We start from the raw sequence: 15,996 nt of genomic DNA, 5'->3' as shown, positions 1-15,996 counted from the left end.
CTGATTAGAGAAAATGTTGGTAAACAGATAGCCATACACATGATATATAAATAGCATATGCTGAATAAAGTTTAACTCCTTGTTTGTGACGTCACAATGTGAAAATGACGTAACTATGTAGATCACTTTTGACATAAAATGGTTGTCTCATTCGTACTCGTCCAACGAACGACTGTTAAAATTTTAGGTATATCTTAGAAACTCTTTTACAGTAGCATCTAATAATTTGTACAAGGTTTATTCAGACAAAAGAATTCCTTTAATTCAATCAATGGTTCGATTGATCGTTTTAGTGAAGAAATGCAGATGGTTAAATATGATATTTATTATGTTGCCCAGTGAAAGCAAATTTGAAAAGAGATGTGTTTTTTAATTAAGTAATTTGTTATCAAATTTACAGTTAAAAAATAGTTGAATATCTTAACAATAATATTATTAGTATATACCTAAGATATCGTTTCTTTTAGATTGTAAACATAAAAGATGTGATAAAAAGGTGGCACCCAGTGTCTATCCACCTTGAACAAACATCTCTCCCGAGACAGAAGATTTGGTTTTTATTGTCGCCATGCTCATTTTAGGAAAACATATTCTTATCCACCAATTCTGTTGCTGAGATATGGCCATTTCAGATAAATAAACTGCTCTTGTTTTAAAAATTAACTTGCATGGAAAGAAATGTAAAGCTCAGAAAAATCTTTCAGCTTTTGTGATAGAACGCTGCGGAGCGGTCACGTGACCGCTCATATCACGTGATTCGCGAATGAGCAAAACGATGGCAGATATGCATTAAAATTGGAGAGGACTTATTTAGAATACAATCAACACCGAATACATGCAAATACTTAATTCTTTAATGGAAGTTACTCAATTATTTCGCGAACTATTTGATCACCCCTCATATGTCAAAAAAAAATGTTATAATGACATTGTTATATATCAAATATAACATTATCCAAATAAATGATTTTTTGTTTTTAAAGATCTGTAATTTTAGCATTCCAAAGTAATACATGAATATTTTATATGCATGCAAGCTTTACCAATAACACATCCCATTCTGAAACTAACAGGAGTTGTTGTTGTTGTTTTTGTTGTTGTTGAAGTTAAGCTAAGATTAGTATATTTTGAGAATTTTTTATCTTACAAGTTTTGTAAGGTAAAGTAAGCTATGTAAAAACATCAATTCATTAACTGGTTCTGAAATTAATAAGACTGACTCATTCAATTTGTCAAATGAAATTCATTGAAATACATCCCTTGTCACTTTAGAACTCATTTTGCAAATTATTCATGTACAGATTAAGATGAAAATGACTCTTTTTTTTTTGAGAAATCCTTTCTTCTAGTAATAAATGTTACGAAGTATTATCATTTTGGTAAATGTAGACCAAAAAATAGTTCTATCACTTGATATTGAAATTTCTGTAAATCTGTTTGAAATAAACTTGAAATAAATCTCCTTTACAAACAGCCATTATATATTAGAAAAGGGGAATGCTGACTTACTGTACGTCTCAGATTATACTGTTCGTTATCTCCATATCCTTCATTAATAGGATTGATAATGAGGAACCAAGACAAAGCATATCAACTGGATTTTTTCCTGTTTCAGATTCATTTGTAATGCATTTGTGATCCTTGTTATACTTTTTATGCTTCATGATCATTCAGGAAAGGTATTTGTCGAATTCCAAATGCAAATTTTAATTTTTACTTCCTTAAACACACTTTTTGGTTTTTTATTTGTTCTTTTGAGTGGTATTCAATTTGAAATATATGCAGTCACGAGTTTATATTGAGGAAATATTTTGTTGTTATCGGCTCCAAAAAAGGATTTTTAAAATTTTTGTTTCCCGTATGCATCAGTAAAATGATGTGGCAGTTAACTGTCGTTCAAGGCTTTTCTCTCTGGCAAATAGCCCGTGGGTACACCAGATATTGTAAGTAAACAAAATGCAAATAAAAAAAAATAATAATACTAACTTAATTAATTTCATAAGATATACGGGTTAGCTCTGCTCTCGATTTGAATGGTTTGAATAACTTTTGAACCTTAATACAGTAATTAATGAAATATACACATTTAATATATAGAATTACTATGTGTGTGTTCTAAATGCATACATTAGACGATTAAAAAGAATTAAGGATTATATATGAGTTAAAAGAAATGTTTTTTAGAATTAAAGTATATTTTTCGTAAAACATCTAAACTTTTTTTCAATGAAGATTTATTTGAAAATAAATGCAAAGTGAAATACATGTTTTTGTAGTAAATTTTGACGGAAAATGTGATTATATCGGCACAATAGGTATTGATGATGATGAAACTTATTACCTTACATGGAATGGATCTGAATTTACTCAATCTTGTTCATATACATTCAGTCCCGGCGCAAATAATAAAATATGCGTGGATGCTCAACAGTTCTTTATTTCTGATTGTTCTGCTAAACTTTGGTATTATGGAGGACTTTTGGGAAGCGAACTAAAAAGGGTAAATATATTTATATTATTTTTGTCATCAATCATGCTTGAACATTTACATTTATCCTTTCAAAAAGAAGCATTAGTTATGAAGAAAATGGAAAGTCCACTAATGTTTGTGAGTTTCCTCAAGTTTTAACGGACACCCCTCTCCCCCCCCCCCCCAAAAAAAAATAAAATAAAATCATTTCCTCTTCCGAATATTAACATTCTTGATTGCAATATCTTAATTTTTCTTCATAAAAGAAAAATAATCCTGTCTGTATGTAATTTAATGAAATGTATATTCCTCAAACAATTAAGGAAGAAAACAAACGAATATTCCTACACTACAATCTTACTATTGCATGAAAGATTTAAATAATCAAAACAACTTATTTTGTATGTAATGTTTATTTCACAACAGACATACAGTTGTTTGGATACAATACCTGAAAAATTCTGTGGCGAGGAATTCCATTATGTCAAGATCAAATTAACAAAGTCGTCAAAAACGAATGCACTCGGAAACTTTACACTGAAAGTAACGACAACAGGACCTTTGCCAGGTATGTTTTAAATATAAATTAAGTGAATTTATACCTAGCATATAAAAAGAATATTATTTAAAGAGCAATGTTCACTGTAACACATATTTGGCCCTGTTGAAAATGAAATATCATAACTGCTCAGTATCAATTAAAAATACATAATTTTTTGAATAGACCTAAAGTGAACTTAGCTCTTCGGAGATGCACACTATAAAAAATAGTCATCTTTAGCAATTATTGCAAAAACAAATCCATAAGGCGCTTAAACTATAGATTTTTCCGGGGGTGTTATTGTTATGATATTTTTCTCCAATTATTTTTTTCTGAGTGACAATAATCATATACATTACGGAATAATCTCCAACAGTAGGTATCATTATTGGTTCAATCTTTGGTGGAATCATCTTGCTGGCCATCTTCTTCAGTGTAATAAGATGGATTTGTCGTCGGCGTCAAATCGGAAGAGTACCGAATGGAAATGGTGATCAGAGTCCAATTATTACATCTACAGGTACGATATTTGGAGACTGACAATTGGATTGTTATCATAACAATTTTAAAACTTAACGAAAACCGGTCATGGAATCCAAAAAATGAATAAACAAGCTGATTCAATGAATTCGTGCCCCCCGCTTGGGGAAAAAGTCGAATCCCCCTAACTGAATTTGTAGAATTATTAAATGTATGCATATACTGAAGCAAATAAAATACATGTTTGTCAATATGCATATAAAGATTTGATTGCTTATTCTTTATTATGTGTATAGAAGATTCTTTTTATATGAAATATTTATCACACTGTAATGATGATTTTATGAGTTTGTACAAGCCAGACCTCATAAATTTTTCATTTCACATGCTGAATACTATCATTTAGTAAAAAGAAAAGAAAAGTATTTAAATTAAAAAAAAAGGATCGACCGAGATTCGATCCCGGGACCTCTCATGCGAGAGACATACCACTAGACCACGGATTCACTTTACGTAGTGTCAAGTATATGCAGAACTAAAGTCACATTCATGAATATATTCATGTTCGATATTCTCAAAATTTTACACAATCCATAGTGTTTGATTTATTTAGCCTTTATTAAACAGTTCTAATAGACGTAATAAGAACATAAAGTCCGCCGAGAACCTGTTTTATACGCAATAACTCTCCTCGTGCCCCTGTGCTAAAAATAGCGACATGTAATACTATAAATACTAATACAACAAACGGGGCGGGGCACTTTGAGAGGGATGAGAGAGGCCCTAGGGAGTTTTGGTATAAAGTTACATTGCATAAGCTCAAAATCTTCTTGAAATATCGCCCGGAAATGATAGTGTTACACACACAGAGAATGTATTAATTTACGACCTTGAACTTTGACCTTTTGACCTCAAAATCAATAGGGGTCTTTATTAGGCCACAAGGAGTTGCTATGTAAAATTTCATTGCAATAGCTATGGTTCTAGAGATATCGTGTGGAAACGAAAGTGTTATAACAGAAAGAATTTGCTTATTTATGACCTTGACCTTTGACCTTTTGACTTCAAATTCAATAGGGGTCTTTTTTAGTCCATAGGAAGTTGCTATGCTAAATTTCATTGCAAAAGCTTAAAGGGTTCTGGAGATATCGTGTGGAAACGAAAGCGTTACAGACAGACAGAAAGACGGACGGACGGACAAACCCAAATTGATATCCCCCACTTTTCAAGCGGGGGACAATAAATATCACCGGGTTCACAGGTGCGTGAAAGTCAGTCAATATATCGGGTCTCAATGGATCAGGGTTTAAAGCGCTGACATGGTACGCCAGAGGCCCTGGGTTCGAGTTCCGGTTGAGACTTAATTTTTCAACACCTGTGACATTTGGCGCCAAACGTAACAAAACCCACTATTCCCTAGGAGCATGCTTCATGCATTTTCGTAACTCATAGAATTTGAGGACAAAATTCAACGATGAGGGGAAATATGTCACCGGGTTCACAGGTGCGTGAAAGTCAGTTGATGAAGGAGATAACGAACAGTAATCAATCTCAAAGTCCATAAAACAATACAAAATAAGAGCAGAGCAAACACGAACCCCCGAAACATAAAAGGTGGGATCAGGTGTCATGGAAGAGTGAGCATCCACTGTCGACCGGTCACACCCGCCGTGTGCTCCTTGTCATGAGCTGTGGAAATAACGGAAAAATCTGTCGTCCATTCAGTGTAAAAATAATGGAATAACAATTAGATGAAAAACGTCAGTCAGCATATGACGTAATGATAAATTGTATTTGCTGACAAGGCCATTCCACGACCATAGAACTCACGAAATGATTACCCAGTTTTATGTTAACGCCCCCAAAATGTACCTGATTCAAGATAAAAAATTCACCGCCTGTCAATCATTAAAAAACAATAGCTTTTGATTTGATTGACAGGTCAGCTACGTGTACCTGTGCTTCCTGATAATCTGAGTTTGTATGTTTTGAAAACAATTACCTGGTCACGCGTCATACTCTTTCATGTACCCGCATAGTATACACGCGGGTTAGAAAACTCCAATATGTTTGAATTTTATTTAAAAAAATAATTGAAAGTAGATTATTAAAGCATTGACATTATAAAATTTTTCTTTTCTATCTTCACTGCTGTTTGTTACTTGTAAGTGTTATATCGTCCACGTTATCTGTAGAAAAAAGACCGCGTCCACAGAAACCGGCTCTATTTGCCGTAATTGGAAGTCCGACGATTTAAATTATTTTTTAAGAAATATCCGATCTCGATAGCTCAGTGGATAGACCTCTGGCATGGTACGCTGGAGGCCCTTGGTTCTAGTCCCAGTTAAGACTGATTTTTCACCACCTGTGAGATAAATAAAAATGAATTAAAGAATAATGAAATTTAGAGTAGTTTAGTTGTGTGCCAAGTAATACTGAATTTAAGATAAAACTGTCGGAAAACAAGCATGATTAAAATAAATATCAAAAACATTTTTTTAAATGACCATGGCACGAAAAACAACAGTAATTTGAAAAAAATGAGTCTATGTTTTAATACAGATCACTTGTAATTTGTGTTTATTTTAATACATAGTGACTCTCCATCCACCACCACAACATTACGGCACAACGTATCCCGGCAGAGAGCAGAACAACACAACTCCACATCCTTATCCAAGCGCTGTCCAGAACAACCATTATCCTATCGATTATAACATTCAAACTTCATATCCGACTAAATAACGTTCGTAATGCCCAGGATATTATTGATACGATGATTTAGCCACCCTCGGGTGAGTAAAATGTTCAACTCGCCGTTCGGGCAAAGAGAATATTGCTCTCCGTTTATCATTGTATTTACCTCAAAAAGAACAATTATTGTATATATGTGTTATAGAAGGTCGTTTCTTTTGGTTTTATTTATTTAAGATGCATACTATGTATGATTCATATTTGAAATAGCTTTATTGATATATTTTAATGCTGTGCATCCGAGAATATATTTGATAACCTCGAATATTAATCTAACAAAGTAGATTTATTGTCCTTAGCATAAAAAAGAGCTCCATGGAAAATCCTATTAAAATATTTAGATGGGTATTTATCTTTATGCATTGAGACAAGCCATTCAATTGAGCCTCATTTTCCGTTGGAAAATATGTGTATGTTAAGTGCTGTATGATATGTTATTTAATCATCTCACGTTTTCCTTTTGTTCTATGATTTTTTTTGTTAGATTTGTCTGTTTCTAGCAGAGCAAATTTAAAATAAAATGTTCTTTTTGAAGAACAAATAAGTTAAATTTAGTCATAAGAACGTCCATAACATTGTTGTTCATATATGCGCCAACTACAAGTTTTTGTTCGAGAAATGTTTTGAATTTAATTGCAATATAAACATTTTGTTAAATTTGATAATTAAGATGTATGTACATTAAACAATCATTGGTTGTTTTCAAGCAATGTACATAATTTTAGAAAATAAAACTTTACAAATTAAATGACCATTATGTATGTTTTTATTTGAGATACGCAGGAACATTCTCTATGTATAAACAATTTCTAAAACGAGGTAAATAAATTATTGAAAAGCGAGTTGATGAAACAAGAATATCAATAGTCTCGTTTAAAGGCATCATTTTGTACGTTCAATGGTCGATACAATGACCTTGTCAGCAAGTTCAGTTTATCATTGAGTCGAATCCCGACTGCCGTTTTTCATACTCATTGTTAGTCCATTCCTTATACATTGAATTGTCGACAGATTTTCCGTTATTTTCCGATCATTACAAGTAGCACACGGCGGATGTGACCGATAGACAGGATATGCTCATTTCTACATAGTACCTGATCCCACCTTTGATGTTTTGGAGGTCTGTGTTTGCTTTAATTGCTCATATTTGGTATTGTTTGATGGACTTTTGACCTTGAACATTGTTCGTTAGCTCCATATGTTTCATTGAAAAGAAATTTGCACACGTCTATCAGTGTGTAGATTTGTTCCAGTGTTGACATAAATATAGTTCCTTGTTTTGTCAAAACAGCGTTTTATATGCGAAGGTATTATACATCTTATCTGTATAGTAAACAGACTCAATGTGAAGACAGCAAGCGTTATATTTGATCTTCAGTACTTAAACATGTTAAATTCATATAAACCTGCGTAAACAACAAAGTTATTCAAACATTTTTTACCTGAGGAGATAATAATTTTCGTTCTAATGGATTTTATTAGGGAAAAAATTATGTCATGACTGATATAAAGGGACACTTTTAATGCCAATCCAAATCAACTCCGCTGGTTAGGTCCCACAGTAGGATTGATTTGTGAAAAAAAAAATTAAGAAAAGCAGGACATTGGGAGATAAAATTAAGACGCAAGCATCTCAGTGTGCACATCAAATACCTTCCCCAAACGGAGGGAGATAATATACACTGTATAGGAGACTGGAAATATATAGAAAATATTTTGAAATTTTCTCTATCAAAGCTGGACTATGATTAGTGATATTGATATGTAAGAACCCTTTGGGAGTATAGATTCAAGATGGTTCGAATCATGACCACTGGTATATGAGGAGTTACTATAGGTGATCTAACGTTTTCCCCTGCAGTTAACATGTACTGAGAAGTAAATTTCGTCTTTTCAAGAACAGCTAGGTCTTTAAAGGTGCTAAATACATATAACGACATTAATCGATGTCGTATAAATGGCAGTGATATATTATTGCTTAAGATTACAGTAATTTCACAAAACATATTTTTGGTGCATTAAACAAATTATGAATATTTAATTTCTTTAAAACTGTAAGGGACAGATACCTGTTTGTTCTACAATATCTACATCTTTGATTGTCTCTGGTCATGAAATGATCAATCTTTTTTATAAAGGGGTTATTTTAGACCCTTCAAGAGCCTTTCAATGCTTAAAGGAACACTCTGGGATTGTATCCAGTTATTTTTGAATTTGAACATCACTAATCATGGAGAGTGATATCAGCATTAAAGTATTACGCTAAATTGAAGTTCAAAAGCTACATGTTACATATAGAAGTAGCGATCTCAACGAAGGCATTTTTGGTAAATGGATAAGTCCAATTTTATAAAGAATAAAATGAATGTTATTAAAAATATGCAACTAAGATTTCTCCCTGGCAGTTGCTTTTTTTCCAAAATAAGATCTTGCAGAAAAGAGAGAACGTACTCTGAAAATCAATATTGGAAACATTAATTCTTGGTTAAACCATAATTTAAAAAAATACCCCATATTTTGTAGACAACTGTTACGGAAGAAGAAAAGAGGAATTTCAAAATAATTTAATATTTCCTAAATATCTTGGTATCCAGATTCGTTATCAACAAATTTCCTTAAACTTGAAAAGGAAGATTGTTAAGGATAAGTTTCTCAACATTTCATAGCATGCAAAAACATTTTAATTGGACAGATTGTAAAAGTACTGCTTCCATTTGTCAGAATTATTAATTAACAAATTTTCAAGTGATAAGCAAACTCCTTTGATATTGATATAATCACTAAGCATATTTTTTTTTTCAAATGCAACGATATCTTGTTAAGCTTATCTTTATCTGTTGCCAACAAAAATATTTGTTTTTCAATAAGCAGTCCCGTAATAACATAAATTATAACGATATCACCATTTCCGTATCAAATGGAAAAAAACAAGCAATAGATTAGCAAGAAAACGACTTCCTTGTGTCAGGGAGGCTAAGATTAACCAAAAGCTTATACTTTCCTTCTATATCCCAATACTTCCTAAACCTAAAAACAGTCTTGATCAAACACTTGGAGAGGCATGTTGACGATATGCGCTGTGGCTCTTTTGTTCTATTCTACTGAAGCGTTGCAGAATTACAGCTTTGGTGACCCACGGGCTTGCAATATCGAGAAAGGAGATCAGAATTTTATGTTTGAAGTCCTGCCTGGATTTGGTTGGGATAATCTTGTAAATGAAAATCGAGGAGTAGTTGTCAATTTTAACTATTCAAAATGCAAAACAACCGAGGACAGAAAATACCTTATTCCAGACGGCGTCGTAGCTATTCCTATCAAGACAAGTCATTTGAATATCTTCTCGAAGGTATATGATCACTGGTCTCAATATAAGTCAGACACAGCATTTTCTATAAATATCGGTGGTTCAGCTAGTATCGCAGGAGTCAAAATTGCTGCAAGTTTGTCCACTGAATATGAACACATTAAAAAGCATCAGCTTGAGGATAAATCATTTACTACAAAAGTCCAAGCACGATTCGTCCGGTATAACGCTAAAGTTCTTCCCGACATACAACTTGATCGATCATTTCGTAAACGTCTTCTGAAAATAGCCAACCATATTCAACATAATCGAAAACTGTCAACAAGATATGAAAGTGAACTCTTAGTTCGAGATTTTGGCACCCACGTCCTTACAAGTGTTGATGCTGGTGCTTCTATTGTCAAAGTGGATCAGGTCGACTCCTCTCTACGTGCAGACAAAGAGGTTGATAAAGTAAAGATAAGTTTTGCAGCAAGTGTCTCCTTTGGAATCGGAAATGTAAATATGAAAACGCAGTACACACACTCAAAAACTGCCATCGAGAAATACATGAAAAGTGTTAAAAACTCAGATATAAGAACATACGGCGGACCACCAATGAGTCCTGAAAATTTCACACTTAGTAAATGGACACCCACTATTGGAAATGATTTGGTTGCAGTTGATAGAAATGGATTTCCTCTTGATTATGTCATCTCTACAACTTCACTTCCTGAACTATCTGAAAGTCTAGTTGAAGAAGTCGTCCAGAGTGTTCGAACTGCAATCTCGTCCTACTTCCTCCATAACACGTACCCAGGATGCACCGATCCAGACGCCCCAAACTTCAGCAAGATTTCAAATCTGGATGATGGTACCTGCCATGCACCTCTAACGAACCTTAGCTTTGGTGGGATTTATCAAACATGTCAGTTCCAGGGAGGATTAATGAATAACGAAAACTTGTGTGACAAACTGAACATTACTGTAAGAAATCCTCAAACACAGAACTTTCAATGTCCGGAAGGATTTGATGCAGTTCTTCTTTATGAAGGAAAAACACATAAAGCTCAACACGAGCACACGTGTCATAAATGCTGGATCTTTTTCAAGTGTTGTCACGATAAGTCTTATTATGGCTCTGCAACATACACATCATATTGGTGTCGTGCAAAACCAAACACACCCGTTCAGGAAAACAGCGGATTTCTCTTTGGAGGCCTCTACTCAGACAGAACCAGTAATTTTGTAACTCAATCAAAATCATGCCCGCAGTACTACAATCCATTGAAGATTGCCTCTAATGTCCATGTCTGCATCAGTGATGATTATGAACTTGGCGCCAAGTCTTCCGTGCCATTTGGTGGTTTCTTCAGTTGTCAACATGGTAACCCTTTGGTTGACAGTAAATATACAAAATCTTGTCCTAAAGGTTTCAGTAACCACTTAGCCACCATTGACAACAACTGTGAACTACAGTTCTGTGTAAGGACTGGTCAAATGTCGGAACTAAAATTTCCTACAGTTCAACTTCCACCGTTTATTGGTATCCCAGCAGAGAGTTTAACAGAGAGAGCAAACTATATCATTTCCCATGATTCGGAATCCTGGACCCAACTTATAAATCCCGAAACGAATAGCAAAGAGCCTGATGAATCCACTTGGACAACTTTGAATTCTGCACCAACAGAGATGCATGCCTTGATGAAGAAATTCTCCAATAATCACGTAGTCAGTGAAAATGATGATTCAGGAATGTCTAAAGGTGCCATTGCAGGTCTCTCAGTTGGCCTTACAACTGCTATTTGCCTGGTATTAGGAATTATTATAGCTGTTCGACGAAATCAGAAACAAAGAAAAATCTATGAGAGTTTTAATTGATTTTCTTTTACGATTTGATAAGTTTGCTTTTTGCTTTAAAAACGAAACTTTGGAATTTTTGAGAATTTTGAACAAACATGCACTGATTCAATGGTAATTGCTCGACGTAAGGTTTTGTAGTTTTAGAGAGCAATATGTTTTAATGATTCTCCGTTTTAACCTGCTACCAATGACATTATGTATGATAAGATAACTTACTTATTGCAAAATTTAAAATTGCACACCATTAGTGCAATGAATAATTAGAAATGCTTCATGTTAGTATGAACTCTTAATCACGCTTTGTGACATTGTCATGATTTTACTACTGTAACAACTAAAATATTTTTTGAGGAATAAAATTCACCGACCTGCAGATTTCAAATTAAACTAGATGCTGTCATGAGACAGTAATACCCGCACTAAGGTGTTTGCCTCTAAATACACGCTCCTACATATTGGGCGGCTTTCCAAGGAAAAAGTCAAAATAATTCTATAATTTACATGTATTCATCAAATTGAATATGAAATTCTCAGACCCTGTGACCTATAACTCAGAATCTCTTATATTTATTTTATACATGCTTAATTCATTATATACCAGTCTGAATTCTATTAATGATGTAAATTCATGCGCGGATCTGTCGGGGGGGGGGGGGGGGGTCAGGACCCCCCCTGGAATCACAAGGTTAAAAAATGTATATACTAAAACAAGGAAAAAGTTACAATGGACCCCCTTTGGAAAACAAGACCCCCTGGTAAACACGAATATGTGTTAAATGGGTATGAAAATTTAAACATTTGAGGCAATAGAAGTCACCACTACTCCCACCCTACCCCCCACGATATAGGTTTTTGACGTTTGGGTGAGTTTTACTTTAGGTTTTTTTTTTTTTTTTGGTTGTCAAGAAATTTCTGGGATAGGATTTTTTTTTGACTGAGGTGGACCCCCCCTCCCCCTGGAAAAAATTGCTGGATCCGCGCCTGAAATTAGATTTTGATATATGTTTTGCTCATAATAGGACCTTTTTAAATTTACTAATCCCCCCCCCCCACTCGACACCACAACCACACAGCACATACTTTTTGGAATAGGCTAGATGGAAAAGGTTTGTTAAAATTTAATATCGTTTGTTATGAATTAATTTAAAATTTCTTCTTGTACTATACATGTTAACATGTAAATTTCTACATCACATCACGTTGCGTCACCCATTATCATATTTATAGATTAAACACCATTTGGCACACCTCGGCCGATTCCCACTTCATCTGATAAGGTGACGGAATCGACGGAAGGTTCGCCAATGGAATTAGCACATTGCTGCAGTCTGGTGTGCATTGGATTAATTCATTTTGTGTTATAATTGGATTTATATTTCATGAAGTTGACGAGACACAGGCAGTCGGTAAGTAGAAGTTTAAGTATAGTGGGGGGTAAAATACACCCAAACGATTAGGTTAAAGTTAAAAAAGGGTCAAAGATCATCGCATGCCACACTAGACGAATTTCATATTGTGAAGTTATCTCCCGTTGTCAATGTGACATTCAGTTACTGAACTTACTGCCAATACTGGTGCGGATCCAGAATTTTTTTTCGGGAGTAGGGAGGGGGGTTCACATCTCAGTCAAAAAATTCCAGCCCAGAATTTCCTGACAAGCAGGAGAAAAAAAACTGAAAACAAATAAACAAATAAAAAACAATGATAGTGAGGTCAATGTTTTCTAAGTTAGGGGGAGGATGTCCAGAGTCATTTTTTATTTGATTCAGTATATAGTCTTGTTTAAATAACAAAGCAAATTCCAGATGGGGGGGGATGGGGGGATTCCAATCTCCCTACCCACTTCCTGTCCCTGAAATAACAATCTATTTTGTGATTCCAATTAAATAGTATGTTTTTTTCCATTTGACTAATTATTATACATATTTTGTTTCTTGTGTTTATATTATGTCTGTCTATTAGTCTGCAGAAATTATAACCTAGCTAGCTTGCCCATAAGTTTTAAGTGGGATGGGCTATACAAATGGCTTCCACATTTTATAGGTTTATTTCTTGTGACAATTAAGACCTTTTATTTGGGTACCATTAATTTTTACCTCTGATCAGCTTGACCTAGGATACACATTTTTACAAGAAAAATACCAAACTTTAAACTCTGCCTAAATTTTGATCAGTAGGTGCTAGGGCTTTCATGCTTAACATGTGTATTCATTGTGAACTGTCAACAGGTATAAATATGTTTGACCTTGACCCTAGAGTTTGAACCACTTAAACAAAAAAATTAACCTTGGCAATTAACTTTTGAACAGGAATTACTAGGGATTTCTTTATTTCACATGTGCATTCCTTGTGACAAGACTTTCTTCTGATACTAACAATTTGAATCCTTTGACCTTGACCTTTGAGTTTGACATATATTGGAGAAACTTCAACCTTCGCCATAGGCTTCCATACAGGGACATCAGTGTTTCACAAACACATCTTGTCTTCATTATTATTTGGTGGTGTCTCCATATGAGGGAAAAATTCCCAAGAGAGATGTATTCACAACAAACAAACAAATTACTAAAGAAAATATAAAACATGAATATGTTGGTCATGCATATCTCTGCATGAAAAAAACAGCTTTTCAAATACTGCAACCATATTGTAACCCTTTCAAAACACTCATTTGAGCTTTTCTGGTTTCCTTAGCATATAACGTCTGTCGTGACGTGTTGTCCATCTGTTTGTCTGAAAACTTTTTATTATTTTTTACTTCTCTAGAACCACTGGGCCAATTTTACCAAATTCATATAGAAATATGTACATTTGTATGTCAGACTGTCCATCTGTCTCAATAAATTTAACCTTGGTCATCACAGTCATATCTACTGAATGAGAAGAGACATTCATATTAAACTTATGTATTAGTATTTACCTGTGAGAATGGCATGGGTTTTTTTTTTTTTTACATGTGACCTAGAAGTTTGAACCTACTTGCAAAAAAATTAAATAGTTATAAATTCATCATTTTAAAAGAGAAAAGTTAGGGCATTCATATCATAATGCATGTATATTATTACCTGTGATAAGACCTTTCCAAATAAATCATGACTTTTACTCTGTGACCTTGACCTTGAAGCGATCAAGCCTAACCTACTTTTCAAAAATGTTGCATTTGCTTATAACTTTTGATTGAGATGAGATATGACTCTCACATTGGACATGTACATTAATTACTCATAAGAAATCAAGGTGTTTCCCAGCATGCGATGCTTTTTTACCCCTTGACGTTGATGTTTTACATAATTTTCAAAAATTTTAACTCTCCTAAAAGATGATTAGGCTTCTGAGTAACATTAAGGAAGACTTCAGGGAAGACAGGGCTTTTTGCACAAAAAATGTCATTTTTCGACCCACATTTGACCCCCTGGGGCAAAATCTAAATTCCAAAACCTTACTGCACATCAACCTGACACCACCAACCATCTCCCAAAAGATGATTAGGCTACTGTGTAAAATGTAGGAGAAATTCAGGGAAGACGGTGCTTTTTGCTTAAAAAACGTCATTTTTTGCCCACATTTGACCCCCTGGGGCAAGATCAAAATTCCGAAACCCTACTGCACATGTACATGACACCACCAACCATCTCCCAAAAGGTGATTAGGCTGCTGAGTAAAATGTAAGAGGAGTTCAGAGAAGACGGGGCTTTTAGCATAAAAAACATCATTTTTCGACCCCCATTTGACCCCCGGGGCAAAATCAAAATTCCGAAACCTTACTGCACATCTACATGACCCCACCAACCATCTCCCAAAAGATGATTAGGCTGCTGAGTAAAATGTAAGAGGAGTTCAGGGAAAACAGGGCTTTTTGTATAAAAAACGTTATTTTTCGACCCCCATTTGACCCCCCGGGGCAAAATCAAAATTCCGAAACCTTACTTCACATCTACCTGACACCACCAACCATCTCCCAAAAGATGATTAGGCTACAGTGTAAAATGTAGAAGGAGTTCAGGGAAGACGGGGCTTTTTGCATAAAAAACATCATTTTTCGACCCCCATTTGACCCCCTGGGGCAAAATCAAAATTCCGAAACCTTACTGCACATCTACATGACACCACTAATCATCCCCCAAAAGATGATTAGGCTGCTGAATAAAATGTAAGAGGAGTTCAGGGAAGATGGGGCTTTTTGCATAAAAAACGTCATTTTTCGACCCCCATTTGACCCCCGGGGCAAAATCAAAATTCCGAAACCTTACTGCACATCTACATGACACCACCAATCATCCCCCAAAAGGTGATTAGGCTGCTGAGTAAAATGTAGAAGGAGTTCAGGGAAGACGGGACTTTTTGCACAAAAAACGTCATTTTTCGACCCCCATTTGACCCCCCGGGGCAAAATCAAAATTCCGAAACCTTACTGCACATCTACATGACACCACCAACCATCTCCCAAAAGATGATTAAGCTACTGTGTAAAATGTAGAAGGAGTTCAGGGAAGAAAAGTGTGACGGACGGACGGACGGACGGACGGACATGAGTAACAACAATATACCCGAACTTTCTTTAGAAAGTGCGGGTATAAAAAGATTATGAGCATGTTAAATATAATC

General features: G+C 34.7%; 2 protein-coding genes across 2 annotated transcripts; both read left to right on the top strand.

The window, feature by feature from the left end:
* Positions 1-1,811: 1,811 nt before the first annotated feature.
* On the top strand, positions 1,812-6,472 carry LOC134255478 (uncharacterized). Its single transcript, XM_062738018.1, has 5 exons — positions 1,812-1,943; positions 2,277-2,500; positions 2,897-3,038; positions 3,388-3,531; positions 6,088-6,472. Exons 1-5 carry the CDS (start codon positions 1,874-1,876, stop codon positions 6,234-6,236), a joined length of 729 nt encoding a protein of 242 aa, XP_062594002.1. The 5' UTR covers positions 1,812-1,873; the 3' UTR covers positions 6,237-6,472.
* A 2,828-nt stretch (positions 6,473-9,300) lies between these two features.
* Positions 9,301-11,606, top strand: LOC134255477 (macrophage-expressed gene 1 protein-like). Its single transcript, XM_062738017.1, has one exon. The coding sequence runs from the start codon at positions 9,307-9,309 to the stop codon at positions 11,407-11,409; it is 2,103 nt and encodes a 700-aa protein (XP_062594001.1). The 5' UTR covers positions 9,301-9,306; the 3' UTR covers positions 11,410-11,606.
* Positions 11,607-15,996: the final 4,390 nt, after the last annotated feature.

This window comes from Saccostrea cucullata, unplaced genomic scaffold (assembly GCF_032062105.1).
Source record: "Saccostrea cucullata isolate Sc308-1 unplaced genomic scaffold, CSIRO_AGI_Scuc_v1 ctg7193, whole genome shotgun sequence".
NCBI lineage: Eukaryota > Metazoa > Mollusca > Bivalvia > Ostreida > Ostreidae > Saccostrea > Saccostrea cuccullata.
Note: the sequence above shows the minus strand (reverse complement) of the source record. Positions and strands in the feature narration are given on the sequence as shown.

What these genes read in the sequence shown, in the direction of transcription:
- LOC134255478 (XM_062738018.1), top strand. Translation starts at nt 1,874, where the DNA reads ATGATGTGGCAGTTAACTGTCGTTCAAGGCTTTTCTCTCTGGCAAATA. An exon ending in CCGTGGGTACACCAGATATT is followed by an intron (nt 1,944 to 2,276) that starts GTAAGTAAACAA and finishes ATGTTTTTGTAG; the next exon opens with TAAATTTTGACGGAAAATGT. An exon ending in TCCAATTATTACATCTACAG is followed by an intron (nt 3,532 to 6,087) that starts GTACGATATTTG and finishes TTTAATACATAG; the next exon opens with TGACTCTCCATCCACCACCA.
- LOC134255477 (XM_062738017.1), top strand. Translation starts at nt 9,307, where the DNA reads ATGTTGACGATATGCGCTGTGGCTCTTTTGTTCTATTCTACTGAAGCG.